The sequence below is a fragment of the Carcharhinus amblyrhynchos genome, chromosome 18 (assembly GCF_965287045.1).
Source record: "Carcharhinus amblyrhynchos chromosome 18, sCarAmb.v2.hapA, whole genome shotgun sequence".
Classification (NCBI taxonomy): domain Eukaryota; kingdom Metazoa; phylum Chordata; class Chondrichthyes; order Carcharhiniformes; family Carcharhinidae; genus Carcharhinus; species Carcharhinus amblyrhynchos.
Window position 1 is genome coordinate 1805294 of NC_137341.1, and position 16067 is coordinate 1821360.

Sequence of the window (16067 nt, forward strand, 5' to 3'; positions counted from 1 at the left end):
GCATGGGCACAATGGCCTCCTTCTGTGCTCTCTGCTGCTCATTCGCTTTGGAAGAAAGTGGTAAATATCTGGAACCCACTTCCTACAAAAAAAGGAGAGGCAGAGATGGTGGAATGTTTCCAAAAGGAAAGTGGATGGGCTTGAGGGAAATAAACCTGTGAGGATCTGGGAATAGAAAGGGGCAAAGGTTTGATCTACAGCGAACCCACGTTGACTCAATGGACTGAATGGTCCCTTTCCTGATCCCCAATTCCTGTCTGATCTAAAGAGAGAAATTTCATCTGCTCCAGTCTCTCCAATTCACTAAAGTCCCTGATCCCAAGAACCGGTCTCGTAAATCTCCTCTGCACTCTCTCTACAAACGTCACACCTTTCCGAAAGTGTGGAGCCCATATATAGGCTTCCTTTCTAGAGGGATAGAATTGAGGGAGGTTATGTACAACTTGTTTAGAACCAGGGTCAGACTGCACTGGGAACACTGTCAACATTTATGATCTCCATTTAGAAAAAGGAAATCGAGGCTCTGGAGAAGGAGCAACTAAGATTCACAAGAATAATCCCAGAACTGAGAGCATTTCACCCTCAGGAAAGGCTGGGGCTGCTTTTCTCTGGAAAAGAGAAGACTGAAGGGTGAGCTGAGGATATCTTTAAGATTATGAAGGGGGTTCAATAATCCAATAGGGATTTCAGGAGAAACCTCTTTACCCAGCGAGTGGTGAGAATGTGGAACTCACTCCCACAGCGAGTGGTTGAGGTGAACAGCGTGAATACATTGAAGGGAAAGTTAGATACATACATGAGGGAGAAAGGAATAGAAGGATTTGCTGATGGGGGAGATGAAGAGGGGTGGGTGGAGGCTCATGTGGAGCATAAATACTGACACAGACCAATTGAGCCGACTGGTCTGGCCCTGTGCTGGAGACTCAATGGAACAGAAACAAATGTATTTATTTTAGATCCACCTGTAGTGGTGGGAAAAACACTATTTACTCTCCAGGATAAAATAAATGTCCTTCATCAGCTTTTGTGGATCATTTCAGTGGAAATGTGCTCTCCCAGGCTCAGCCCACTGGAAGCAAAGTTGTGAGACGGGCCAGTCCAGCAGAAAGAAACCCTCCCACTTCACCCACTGTCAGAATGAACATGGTTCAGTCCTGGGTGTGATTAGCAGCAGCAATAACAGCAGAATCCAACCCCTGGAATCACTTGTGAGCTTGCTGGTGTCTCCGTAGACTGGATAACTGAGTGAATCCCTTCCCACACACCGGGCAGGTGAACGGCCTCTCCCCGGTGTGAACTCGCTGGTGTTTCAGCAGTGTGGATGATATTGTAAATCTTTTTGTGCAGTGAGAGCAGCTGAATGGTCTCTCCTCAGAGTGAAAGCGCTGGTGGGACATTAGATCCCGCGAGCTTTTGAAATTACTGCCACAGTCAGAGCATTTAAAGGGTCTCTCATTGCTGTGAATTACATTGTGGCTCAGCAGATTGGGTAACTGAGTGAATCCTTTCCCACAGACAGAGCAGGTGAATGGTCTCTCCCCCGTGTGAACCCGCTGGTGTCTCACCAGGGTGGATGAATCACTGAATCCATTGCCACAGTGAGAGCAGGTGAAGGGTCTCTCCCCGGTGTGGCTGCGTCGATGAATTTCCAGCTGAGATGGGAACCTGAATCCCTTGCCGCAGTCGCCACATTTCCAGGGTTTCTCCATGGTGCGGGTGTGACTCTCCAGGTTAAACAATCAGTTAAATCTCACACAGAACACGGGTACAGTCTCTCCCCACTGTGAACGCTGTGATGTATTTTCAGGCTGTGTAACTGGTTAAAGCTCTTTCCACACACAGTGCACTGGAACACTCTCACTTGTGTTTGTGTGTGTCTCGGTGCTTTTCCAGTCACACTGATGTTTAAAGCTTTCTGAAGCAGACAGAACAGTTGAACACTTCTCCTTTGAGATTCGAATGCTGATGATAATCAGGTCCTGACGAATTGAGTGAGGATGTCAGATGTTAATATGAAGTTTGCTTTGAGATTCAGTCTGTAAATCCTTAGCTTCTGATATCCTGCAAAAGGAACAACAAGCATCACTGTCAGTACAGGATAGAAATTCAGAACAGATAATTCTAGTTTCTATGGAACATTCTTTCCCCTCTCATTCCCTAAAAGCTGTAAATCTCCATCTCACACACTCTCCCTCCATTCTCACTCTGCTGTATGTAATATTCACCCTCCCAATTCTCCTGAAGGTGCTGATTGACAGATCCATGTTCACTGCTTCCTGTCCTGGAGTGGATATGCCGGCGTTGGACTGGGGTAAACACAGTAAAAACTGAAACCTGGTGTGGTCAGACTTTTTACTGTCCTGTCCTGGACACAGAGAGCTGAGAATCTCCATGCAGGCTGCCAGACAGATCTCTGTCTCTGTGACTGGAATAACAATGTGTGGAATGTACAGACTGGTTTCACTTCCTTTCCCTTCAGATAGAATCATCATAGAATCCTACTGTGCAGAAGGAGGCCATTTGTCACGAGGGGTCTGCAGTGACCACCATCCCACCCAGGCCCTATCCCCATACATTCACCCGAGCTAGTTCCCCTGACATTAAGGAGCAACTTAGCATGGCCAATCCAACTAACCCACCTACAATCCAACCCAATCTTTTGGACTGTGGGAGGAAACCCACGCAGACACGGGGAGAATGTGCACACAGACAGTGACCCAAGGCTGGAATTGAACCCAGGACCCTGGAGCTGTGAAGCAGCAGTGCTAATCCAATGTGCTACTATGCCACCCCATCTACAAGTCATTGAGTTCCCCCAGAATGAGAAATGAAAGTGTTTTACTCACAGATGATGGAGGCAGGAGGAAATCTGAATCTGAATCTCAATCCTCATTCACACAAAGACCAGAGTCCTTCCGGTCCTCCAGCTCTTCCCATTGGTCAACACCTCTGATGACGTTTGGGTTGGGGGGGGGGACACCCCCGCACATGCGCAGATTCTCCTCTTCATTGGGCATGCGCAGTCCCGGGCGGCCGGCGGATAGAGCGTTTTCCCCTGCGCGGGGGATTGTGGGAGCTTCGGCGGCCATTACTCCTCTGGAGCCCAGTCTCCAAGCTGCAGGGACTGGGACAGTAAGTGGGGGTGGAGGAGGGTCGCAGTGACCCCACCCTGACACAACTTTCATGTGGGGAGTCACTGGATTGGATTGAGACGTCTTTCTATCCCCATCTACCCCACCTGTCCAAACTCTTTGCCCCTCCCTTCGCCCCCTCCATCCCCTCCCGCATATCCCACCTTCTGTTCCCATATCCTTCAACTCTCCCTTCCCCCTCATCCTTTCATCCAGCCTTCCCCCTTCCCTCCCCCCTCCCCAACCCTTCACCTACCCTCCTCTCCCCCATCCCTTTCCCTCTCCTTCTGTACTGTTAGCACTACATGGGGAGGGGTTCATGTTTGTGTGTGTTTGTGTGTGTGTGAGAGACCATAGGACCATAAGACCATATGACATAGGAGCAGAATTAGGCCACTCAGCCCATCAAGTCTGCTCCGCCATTCAATCATGGCTGATATTTTTCTCATCCCCATCCTCCTGCCTTTTCCCCGTAACCTCTGACCCCCTTATTAATCAAGAACCTATCCACCTCTGCCTTAAAGACATTAAATGACCTGGCCTCCACAGCCTTCTGCAGCAAAGAATTCCATAGATTCATCAGTCTCTGGCTGAAGAAATCCCTCTTCATCTCTGTTTGAAATGATCATCCCTTCAGCCTGAGGTTGTGCCTCTGGTTCTAGTTTTACTTATTGGTGGAAACATCCTCTCCACGTCCACTCTATCCAGGCCTTGAAGTATTCTGTAAGTTTCAATAAGATCCCGTCTCATTCTTTTAAACTCCAATGAGTACAAACCCAGAGTCCTCAACCGTTCCTCATATAACAAGCTCTTCATTCCAGGGATCATTCTAGTGAACCTCCTCTGGACCCTTTCCAAGGCCAGTATATCTTTCCTTAGATACGGAGCCCAAAACTGCTTACAGTATTCCAAACGGAATCTGACCAGAGCCTTATACAGCCTCAGAAGTACACCATGCTCTTGTATTCTAGCCCAATCGACATGAATGCTAACGTTGCATTTGTCTTCCTGACTGCTGCCTAAACCGACAAGTTAACCTTAAGAGAATCTTGAATAAGGACTCCCAAGTGTTTCTGATTTTCCTAAACATTTCCCCATTTAGAAAATAGTCTGTGCCTCCATTCCTCCTTCCAAAGTGCACAACCTCACACTTTAACACATTGTATTCCATCTGCCACTTTTTTGCCCACCCTCCTAACCTGTCCAAATCCTTCTGCAGCACCCCCCCGCTTCCTCAATACTACCTGTCCCTCTACATATCTTTGTATCATCTGCAAACTTAGCAACAGTTCCTTCCCCCAAATCATTAATGTATGTTGTAAAAAGTTGTGGTCCCAGCACCGACCTCCCGAGGCACATCACTAGTCACCAGCTGCCATCCTGAAAAAGACCCTTTTATCCGCACTCTCTGCCTTCTGCCACTCAGCCAATTCTCTATCCATGCCAGGATCTTATCATTAACACCATGGGCTCTTAACTTTTTAAGTTGCCTATGTGGCAACTTGTCAAAGGCCTTCTGGAAATCTAAATAAATCACATCCACTGGTTCTCCTTTATTTAACTCCTTGTTAGCTCCTCAAAGAACTCTAACAGATTTGTCAGACATGAGCTCCCCTTGACAGGGCCTATTTTATCATACACTTCCAAGTACTCCCTGATCTCATCTTTAATAACAGACTCTAAAATCTTGCCAGTGGCTGAAGTCAGGCTAACCAGCTTATAATTTCCTGTCTGCTGTATCCCTCCCTTCTTAGACAGCGGGAGAGAGAAACTGGAGTCAGTATGTGAGTGCGTGCGTGAAAGAGAAAACTAGAACTATGGTTTTTTTTATGTCTGTGTGATAGAATGAAGAATACATGTTTGTTTGTGTGTGGTTGAGAGAGTCAGTGTGCATGTCTGTGAAAGAGAGAAAGAGGATTATGGTGTTTGTGTGTGTCTGTGAGATAGACTGCGGCATGCATGTTTTTGTGTATGTGAGAGGGGGGTCATTGTGAGCAAGTGTCTGTGAGAGAGAAATAAGTGTTGTCTCTGTGTATGAGAGTGTTAGCGCTTGTTTGTGTGAGACAGAGAAAAGGGGGTTTGAGTGAGAGAGAGACGGAGAGTGATTTTATGTGTTCGGCATGTGTGAAAGCATAGGGACGTCATGCCTAACAAATTTGATTGAATTTTTTGAGCATGTGACCAAATGTGTAGATGAGGGTAGTGCTGTTGATGTAGTTTACTTTGACAAAGTCCCACGTGAGAGATTTATTAAGAAGGCAAACGCACATGGGATACAGGGTGACCTGACAAGTTGGATTCATAATTGGCTTAGCGGTGTGAGACAGAGGGTGGTGAAGATGGCTGCTTTAGTGACAAAAGGCCAGTGACCGATCGCATGCAACAGAGTTCCAGGCATATTGTTCATCATTTATATAAATGACATAGATGACTATGTGAGAGTTAGGATCAGTAAGTTTGCCAACGACGCAAGGATTGGCTGAGTGATTAACAATGAGGTTGAGTGTCTTGGGTTATAGATGAGATGGTCAAATGGGCAGATAACTGACAGATGGAATTTAACCCTGAAAAGCGTGACTTGATATATTTTGGAAGGAGTAATTTGACAAGGGAGTATACTGTGAAAGATTTGATAATGAGAAGTTCTGAAGAACTTCCTGGGTGGCATGGTATCACAGTGGGTTAGCACTGCTGCTTCACAGCTCCAGGGTCCTGGGTTCGATTCTCAGCTCGGGTCACTGTCAGTGTGGAGTTTGCACATTCTCCTTGTGTCTGTGTGGAGTTTGCACGTTCTCCTGCGTGGGTTTCCTCCGGGTACTCTGGTTTCCTCCCACAGTCCAAAGATGTGCGGGTTAGGTTGATTGGCCATGCTAAGAAATTGCCCCTTAGTGTCCTGGGATGTGTAGGTTAGAGGGATTAGTGGGTATAATATGTAAGGATATGGGGGGTAGGGCCTGGGTGGGATTGTGTTCGGTGCAGACTCGATGGGCCGAAGGGCCTCTTTCTGCACTGTAGGGTTCTATGATTCTACGAACAAAGGGACTTTGGCATGATTGTCCATAGATCTCGGAAGGCAGAAGGGTAGGTTAATAGGGTGGTAAAAAAAGGCGTATGGCACATTCGCCTTTATCAGTTGGGGTATCAATTACAAAAGCAGAAAGGGCATGATGGAGTTGGATAGAACTTGGATGAGGCCACAGCTGGAGCACTGTGTGCATTTCTGGTTGTCACATTATAGGAAGGACATGATTACACTGGAAGGGGGTGCAGAGGAGAGGCACCAGAATGTTGCCCGGGATGGAACATTTAAGTTATAAAGAGAGGTTGGATCGGCTTGGGTTGTTTTCTCTGGGACGGAGAAGACTGGGGGCTCACCCTGATTGAGGTGTTCAAGATGATGAGGGGCATGGACAGGGTGGGAAATTGGGGCTCTTTTCCCTTGAAAGACGGCGACTGAGGGGGGATCTAATAGAGGTATATAAGGTTAAGGGTATAGATAGAGTAAACAGAGGTAAGCTGTTTCCTATGGTAGAGACACATAGGACAAGGGGCCATGGACTTAGGGTGAGGGGGGAGAGGTATAACACAGACATTAGAGGGAGGTTTTTCACACAGAGGGTAGTGGGGGTATGGAATGCTCTGCCAAGTAAGGTGGTGGAGGCAAACACGCTAGAGTCATTTAAGAGTAACTTAGACAGGCACATGACTGAGTTGGAGATGGGTGGATATAGGAGATTGTTTTAAATAAGGGTCATTAGCATTGGGATGTCCCTGGTAAGGTAAATGGATATGGTACAACAATAATGTTTTTTTTCTCTTTTCATTCACAGGTTTTAAGTCGGTCCGCCTCGTGTCCAACGAGGGGCATACACGCGATGGGTCGTACTGGGGCTGCTCTTGGTTGTTCGAGATTGGCCTAGTGCTTCATGTTGTTAGTGTGTGCTTAAACTGGACCAGATACTGGGCAAGACGACAGCTCGGTGACTATCGCTGATTGCTGTGCAGACACATGGATTTGGGTTGGTGTCTGTGGGAGTTTGCGCATTCTCCCCGTGCTTGCGTGGGTTTTCTCCAGGTGCTCCGGTTTCCTCCCACACCCCAAAGATGTGCTGTTACGCTGATTGGAGGTAATAAATTGTCCCTCAATCAGTTTCCCTCAATCTGGATGGCCATAAAACATTAGACAGGGGTCGTTGGTGGAGGGGGGGGGAGCTGGTGGTGTTGAGATGGCGGCGCAGGCTCGTTGTGCCGAGGGGCCTGTTTCCCGAGCTGTTTTTGTTCTTTGATAGGGAGCAACTGTTCCCCTTCATTGAAGGGTCAGTCACAAGGATAAAAGTAGGGATGGCGATGGTCTAGAATTCACTGCCTGGGAGGGTGATGGAGGCAGGATAGCACACATCCTTTAAAAAGTATTGGATACGTACTTGGCACATCATAACACTCAAGGCCACGGGTCAAGTAATAGCAAATGGGATTAGGTGGGCAGGTGCATGCATTGGTGCAAACTCGATGGGCTGAAAGGCCTCTTCTGCGCTGTAGGATTTTATGATCCTTTAATTCTCAATCCAGACCAGTTACTGCACAATTTTTTAAAAAGGAACAACAGTTTTTGAAAGCAAAACCAGAATTAATACATTCAGTCCTCCCGACCCTTCATTTCTTCGCAAAGGAGATTTTCATTCCATTACAAGAATTTTACAAGAATTAATTCCGCATTACAAGAAGGATGTGGAGGCTTTGGAGAGGGTGCAGAGGAGGTTTACTAGGATGTTGCCTGGTATGGAGGGGAGGTCCTATGAGGAGAGACTGAGGGATTTAGGGTTGTTTTCGTTGGAAAGAAGGCGGCTAAGAGGGGATCTTATTGAAACATATAAGATGATTAGAGGTTTAGATAGGGTGGATAGTGATAGCCTTTTTCCTCGGATGGAGAAAGCTAGCACGAGGGGGCATGGCTTTAAATTAAGGGGGGGTAGCTACAGGACGGATGTCAGGGGCAGGTTCTTTACCCAGCGGGTGGTGAGGGATTGGAATGCCCTGCCTGCTGCAGTTGTAAATGCGTCTAGTTTGGGGGCGTTTAAGAGATCTGTGGATAGGTTTATGGACGAAAAGGGATTGGTATAGGCTAGTGGGTCATTGTTTTTGTAACTGGTCGGCGCAACATCGTGGGCCGAAGGGCCTGTTCTGCGCTGTAATGTTCTATGTTCTATGTTCTATGTTCTATGTTCTATTTGACTGAGTTAGTTGGAGTGCGTCACGTGTGTAAGAAAGAGGCAGAAAGCGGGAGGAACCTGTTTTTTAGGTCAAACCATAGACAAACTCAAATTACATTCGGACAAAGTGAAAAGGGCAGCTCTCCAAAAGGAAAGGGGGAAACGACCCGTACAAAAAGTACAAAGTACACGTCAAATCAAAATGTGATCATCAGGGTCTACAACGCACCTCAACCCCGGCGGTGCACAGCGGGCACGGAAGGCGTCAACTGTGCCCGCGGACACCACGTGCTCCCTCGCCAGGGGCACCTGGCCGCGAACGTAGCCGTGGTAGAGGGGCAGGCGGTCAGGATGGACGCCCCCCCCCCCCCCCCCCCACCAATCGCCCGCTGCCTGGACCTGTTGATGGCGCATCTCGCCAGGCCCAGGTTCACGAGGAGATCGGCGTCCCGACCCTCCCCTCTCCGCACCGGGTGTCCGTAGATCAGGAGCGTGGGACTGAAGTGCAAACAGAACATCAATAAAAGGGGTTTGAGAAAATCAAAAAGGGGGTGCAATCTGTAACACGAAACGTAGACGTGGTCCACGGACTCCACAGAAAGGGCAGTCTTGGGAGCCCGTGAACCAGTGAATCCTACGGTTGTGCGGCACTGCTGCGTGCAGCAGCCTCCACCCCAGGTCCCCGATGTAATTGGGGGAGATCCCTCCATAGCACGACCTCCACTGGGGACCTCCGCCACCCGGTGGCAACAGGGCCCGCCAAGGTGTAAGAAAGTGGGAGGAGAGAGTGTAAATGTGTGAGAGAAAGGTACTTTCGTGTGTGTTTTTGAGATAGAACATAGAACACTACAGCACAAACAGGCCCTTCAGCCCACAAGTTGCGCTGATCACATCTATACCTACCAAGCCATAGAACTATCTGTAACTCCCAATCCCATTAGATGCCATATACTCATCCAGAAGTCTTTTAAAAGACCCCAGTGAGTTCGCCTCCACCACCACCGACGGCAGCCGATTCCACTCACTCACCACCCTCTGAGTGAAAAACTTACCCCTGACATCTCCCCTGTACCTGCTCCCCAGCATCTTAAACCTGTGTCCTCTCGTAGGGACCATTTCAGCCCTGGGAAATAGCCTCTGAGAATCCACCCTATCTATTCCTCTCAACATCTTATAAACCTCTATCAGGTCGCCTCTCAACCTTTGTCTCTCCAGGGAGAAGAGTCCCAGCTCCCTCAACCTATCTTCATAAGGCATGCCTCCCAATCCAGGCAACATCCTTGTAAATCTCCTCTGCACCCTCTCAATAGCTTCCACATCCTTCCTGTAGTGAGGCGACCAGAACTGCGCACAGTACTCCAAGTGGGGTCTGACAAGGGTCTTATAAAGTTGCAGCATTACCTCCCGACCCCTAAACTCAATCCCTCGATTAATGAAGGCCAGTACACCATACGCCTTCTTGACCACTATAGAGATAGAGTGTCAGGCCTCATTTGGAGTACTGTGCGCAGTTCTGGTCGCCTCACTATAGGAAGGACGTAGAAGCTATTGAAAGGGTACAGAGGAGATTTACAAGGATGTTGCCTGGACTGGGAGGCATGCCTTATGAAGTTAGGTTGAGGGAGCTGGGACTCTTTTCCCTGGAGAGACGAAGGTTGAGAGGTGACCTGATAGAAGTTTATAAAATGTTGAGAGGAATAGATAGGGTGGATTCTCAGAGGCTATTTCCCCAGGTTGAGATGGTCACTACGAGAGGACACAGATTTAAGGTGCGGGGTGGCAAGCACAGAAGTGATGTTAGGGGTAAGTTTTTCACTTAGAGGATGGTGAGTGAATGGAATCGGCTGCCGTCAGTGGTGGTGGAGGCGAACTCGCTGGGGTCTTTTAAAAGACTTCTGGATGAGTATATGGGGCTTAATGGGATTGGGGGTTATAGATAGGTCTATAGATTGGTAGGTGTTGATGTGATCGGCGCAACTCGTGGGCCAAAGGGCCTGTTTGTGCTGTAGTGTTCTATGTTCTATGTCACTTCAGGGTTTGGGGCCTCCAGCAGTGTCACTGAGCTTGTGTGTCTGCATTTTGCAAAGTCGATGCAGAGTTGTAAAGCTGTTTTGATAATATTGTATCTGTAATGGAGCAGGAGTGTTGGATGGGGTATTAATTAATTTACCCTGCATAATAATCGGTGAAAGATTGGTTTTGGGAGCAATGATAATTAGCAGAAAAGAAACCCCTTCTACCCAGTTATTATTTTAAACTGTGGTTTCTGATTTTGAATTGTAAACTGTAAATTGTGTGAACATTGTCCCCACCATCACAAGTTCTGCAGTCAAATACCCCACACTTCGGGGACACTGCCTGATCATTGACTCTCTCCTGCCAAGTAAGTATGTTCAATTACTCTCACAGATTGTCCCCCCACGACTACCCCTCACACAAACCCAATTTTCACTCACACTATCGCCCTGTTCAGGTTTATTGTCACTGGAACAGCTCAATTCTTCCCAATAATGGCACTGACATGTTGGATTGTTGCTCTCAAGGAAATGCTGCATTGGTATAGACACTGCTGTGGTTATTTGCCTATTACCCTTAAAAGGGCACATTGCCCTAGCTGGCTCGAAGGGCCAAATGGCCTCCTCCTGCTCCTATTTTCTGTGTTTTCTAAAACGGCCCTCCTGCAATGCTGCCTGCAATACAGAGACTCTCCATCTGGTGTCGCTGCTTCCTCACCTCTCAGGCTAATCCCTCTGGTGACCAGGCAGGAAGGGATGTCCCTGAGGCATGGTACATTGGGGAGACCATGCAGACGCTACGACAACAGACGAATGAACATCGCTCGACAATCACCAGGCAAGACTGTTCCCTTTCTGATGGCGAACACTTCAGTGGTCACGGGCATTCAGCCTCTGACCTTCGGGTAAGCATTCTCCAAGGCGGCCTTCACGACACACGACAGCGCAGAGTCGCTGAACAGAGACTGATAGCCGAGTTCTGCACACATGAGGACGGTCTCAACAGGGATCTTGGGTTCATGTCGCACTATCTGTAACCCCCGTGACTTGCCTGGGTTTGCAAAACCTCACTTACTGTACTGTCTGGAGACAATACACATCTCTTTAACCTGTGATCAGTGCTCCTTCCATTCACGTTGTCGGCCACTTTAAGACTTGAACAGCAGGTTAGGTGTAAAGACTCACATTCTAATTAGTAATCTCTAACTGTCTGTGCTTTATATGCTCTGTCTGAGGCCAGAACTCTCCATTCACCTGACGAAGAGGGGAAACCTCGAAAGCTTGTGAGTTTACTATCAAATAAATCGGTTGGACTTAAACCTGGTGTTGTCAGACTTCTCACTGTGTTTACCCCAGTCCAACGCCGGCATCTCCACATCATAACCAGTCAAACGGCCAGAAAAATCTCAATCTGTCTTGACATTTTTAAATGTCGATACATATCAGTCATGTTCTCCTTGGAAGGAAGAAGGTTAAGAGGAGATCTGATAGAGATGTTCAAAAACGTGAGGGAGTTGGACAGAGTAGATAGGGAGAAACTTGTAAAAGGATGAAGAAGGAGAGGGAAACAGACTTAAAGTGATTTGCAAAAGCAGCAAATGTGATTCGAGAAATAGCTTTTTCACACAGCGAGTGGTTCGGGTCTGGGACGCACAGCCTGGAAGTGTGGTGGACGCAGCTTCAGTCATTCGATTATTACTTGCATTTGCAGGGGAAAAGATAGGGAAATGCCTTTTTAATTGGTGATGCTGCTTTGGAGAGCTGGTGCGGACATGATGGGCCAAATGGCCTCAGTCTGAACCGCCGCACTTACGCAAGGATATTTTGGCCTTGGAGGGAGTGCAGAGGAGGTTTACTAGGCTGATACCGGAGCTGAGGGGGTTGAGCTATGAGGAGAGGCTGAATAAACTAGGCTTGTACTCGTTAGAGTTTAGAAGAATGAGGGGAGACGTCTCATTGAGACGTATAAGATGATGAATGGGATGGATAGGATAGAGGTGGAGAGACTCTTCCCGCTCAGAAAGGACAGTAGGACTAGGGGGCACAGCCTCAAGATAAAGGGGGGGCGGTTTAGAACGGAGTTGATGAACGGAGTTTGAGTTCACTCAAAGGGTGGTGAATCTCTGGAATTCTCTGCCTGTTGAAGTGGTGGAGGCTGCCTCGCTAAATATTTTTAAGACGCGGGTTGATGGGTTTTTGATAAGAGAGGGGATTAAGGGTTATGGGGAGAGGGCGGGAATGTGGAACTGAGCCACGACAGATCAACCATGATCTTATTGAATGGCGGGTCAGGCTCGAAGGGCTAGATGGCCTACTCCTGCTCCTATTTCTTATGTTCTTATGATTGTCCATGTGGAGCATCCACATGGACAATGCAGTTCTTTCTGCCTATGCAGAAAGGACATGCAAACTGCACACAGTCACTCAAGGCCAGAATTGAACCAAGGTCTTTGGCTCTGTGAGGCTCAGGTGCTCAATAAAACTATTGCTGTTCGAGCAGAATGTGGAACCGGATATTTACCGCATTGTTTCACTCTCACCTGCATGTCTTCCTGGAATCTCTGCTTCTTTTCAAGCCTGGGAGACGGCGCCAACTTGGAAAAGTCACTACAAATAGCCTTGAGATGAAACATGGGCGGCACGGTAGCACAGTGGTTAGCACTGCTGCTTCACAGCTCCAGGATCCTGGGTTCGGTGCTCGGGTCACTGTCTGTGTGGAGTTTGCACATTCTCCTCGTGTCTGTGTGGGTTTCCTCCCAAAGTCCAAAGATGTGCGGGTTAGGTTGATTGGCCATGCTAAGAAATTGCCCCTTAGTGCCCAGGGATGCGTAGGTTAGAGGGATTAGTGGGTATAATATGTAGGGATATGGGGGTAGGGCCTGGGTGGAATTGTGTTCGGTGCAGACTCAAAGAACAACACAGCATGGGAAACAGGCCCTTCGGCCCAACGAGCCTGCGCCGCCATCTTAACAAAGCATTTTCCTACACCTACCTTGACCCGTGTGTATGTGTATGGTACCTCATTGGAAACCAGATGAGCTGAAGGGCCTCTTTCTGCACTGTAGTGTTCTATGATTCTAATGTTTGCTTCTTTTCAAGCCTGGGAGACGGTGCCAACTTGGAAAAAGTAGCCTTGAGATGAAACATCTCGAGGCCTTGTTCATCGTGGCCAGGAGTTCAATCAGGCCAAGCTCAAAAGCGTTCTGCCGCCAACACGTCTCCTGCTCCACCAGAGGTCCAAACGTCCTAGACCAAATATCAAATATGCCTACCGCTCTATCGCCCACCCACACTTTGGCAAATCAGACCACAAGGCTGTGTTCCTGCTCCCGGCTTACCAGCAAAAACTGAAGTGGGAGAATCCATCAAAGGAAGTTGTGCAATGTTGTTCTGTGGAATCGGATGACCTGCTGCAGAGCTGCTTGGAGTTAGTGGACTGGTCAGTTTTAAAAACTCTGCGACCAGCCTGAACGAGTACTTAAGTACAGTAACTGACTTCATTCGACGAAGACTGTGTGCCAAAGAAACAAACCCATGTATTCCCCAACCAGAAACAACGGATGAACAGGGATATCCACTGCTTGCTGAAGTCCAGATCTGAGGCATTCAAGGCAGGTGACACTGATCTAGACAAGAAAGCCAGATATGATCTAAGGAGATCCATCAAAGATGCCAAGAGACAGTACCGGACCAAGTTAGAGTCTCAGGCTGGCCGCATTGACCCCCACTGACTATGGCAAGGTCTGCAAGACATAACAAGCTACAAGATAAAGGCATGTACAATCTCCGGCTCCAACATATCCCTCCCTGTTAAGCTCAATGCATTCTGCACCCGTTTTGAGCAAGAGGTCAGCAAGAGTATGCCCTCCACCCTGGAAGCCTTGGATAAATTTGTATCTGGGGCTCACCATTGCAGATATCAGAGCAGTTTTCCTGAAGGTTAACCCATGGAAAGCGACTGGCCTGGATGGGGTACCCAGACATGCATTCATATCCTGCGTGGGTCAGCTGGCGGAGGGTATTCACAGATATCTTCAGCCTCTCTTTACAACAACCTGAGCTCCCTATCTGCTTCAAGAAGATGACCAGCATCACAGAAAATCCTTCTCCCTCTCAAACTATAAATTTCCGTCCCCCACATTCCCTCCTCCCTATTTGTAACACAAATTGATTTTATTTATGATTGTCACATGTATTAGTATACAATGAAAAGTATGGTTTCTTATGCACTATACAGACAGAGCATGCTACACATATGGAAGGAAAGAAGTGAGTGCAAAATGTTTGCCATAGCAAAGGTGTAGAGAAAATTCAGCTTAACACAAGGCAGGTCTGGGGATCAATGGATGGGGGCGGGGCTCCCGGGTCCACACGCCTGAACCCAGACACGTCACCGCGGAGCAGAGTGATTCCTATTGGCTGATTCAGTCCGGGCTCCATTGTGCCGTCACGATGACTCAGAGGGGGCGTTCCCAGCACACGGCCTCCCATTGGCAGCAATACCACCGGTTACAGAAGCAGAAGACTGCGGATTGGACCCCAGCTCAGCGGGGCTGGCGATCAAAGTCCCGCCCACCCTCACGTGGGCTCGGGCTCCGCCCTCTCATTGTTCATCTGCGGGGGATTGGCCAATGGGAACGCTTGGAGGACCGGAAGGATGCCAAGCCTCCAGCCAATCGGAATCCAGGCCTCGTGTCAATGGTTGTACGGAGTTTCCTTCTCTGGAGGGTCAGGAAAGCTGCTGCTCCTCTCCCTCTGAATGAAGATTGAGCTTCAGACAGACTCAAACCTCCTCCTGTCTCCCACATTTGTGAGTAAAACACTTTCTTTACTCCCCCTTTCCATTTCCTTTCTCATTCTGGGGGGGAAACTGGGGACTCGCAGCAACTGAAGGGAAAGGAACTGAATCCAGTCTGTACATTGTTAGTCCATTCATAGAGACAGAGATCTGTCTGGCAGCCTGCATGGAGATTCTCAGCTCTCTGTGTCCAGGATAGGACTCAGTAAAAAGTCTGACAACACCAGGTTTCAGTCCAACTGATTCATTTGATAGTAAATTCACTAGCTTTCGGGTTAGCCCCTTCGTCAGGTGAATGAACATAAGAAATAGGAGCAGGAGTAGGCCATCTAGTCCTTCGAGCCTGCCCCGCCATTCAATAAGATCATGGCTGATCTGTCGTGTCTCAGTTCCACCTTCCCGCCCTCTCCCCATAACCCTTAATCCCCTCTCTTATCAAGAACCCATCAACCCGCGTCTTAAATGTATTTAGCGAGGCAGCCTCCACCACTTCAATGGGCAGAGAATTCCAGAGATTCACCACCCTTTGAGTGAAGAAGTTCCTCCTCAACTCCGTTCTAAACCGCCCCCCCCCCCTTTATCTTGAGGCTGTGCCCCCTAGTCCTACTGTCCTTTCTGAGCGGGAAGAGTCTCTCCACCTCTATCCTATCCATCCCATTCATCATTTTATACGTCTCAATGAGATCTCCCCTCATTCTTCTAAACTCTAACGAGTACAAGCCTAGTTTATTCAGCCTCTCCTCATAGCTCAACCCCCTCAACTCCGGTATCAGCCTAGTAAACCTCCTCTGCACTCCCTCCTGGAGAGTTCTGGCCTCATATCGCTGGCATATCCACACCAGGATAGGAATTAGTGAGCATGGATCTGTCAATCAGCACCTTCAGGAGAATTGGGAGGGTGAATATTAAAGTG

At 48.3% G+C, this 16067-nt stretch overlaps 1 protein-coding gene across 1 annotated transcript in view; it reads right to left on the minus strand.

The window, feature by feature from the left end:
- Nucleotides 1–274: 274 nt before the first annotated feature.
- LOC145354747 (uncharacterized) overlaps nt 275–16067 on the minus strand; it is a 49142-nt gene continuing 33349 nt past the window's right edge. The window contains exon 5 of the mRNA XM_080206194.1: nt 275–1703. Within this exon, the coding sequence (XP_080062320.1) occupies nt 1203–1703 (501 nt within the window). The 3' untranslated portion in view covers nt 275–1202. The remainder of the gene's footprint in view (nt 1704–16067) is intronic.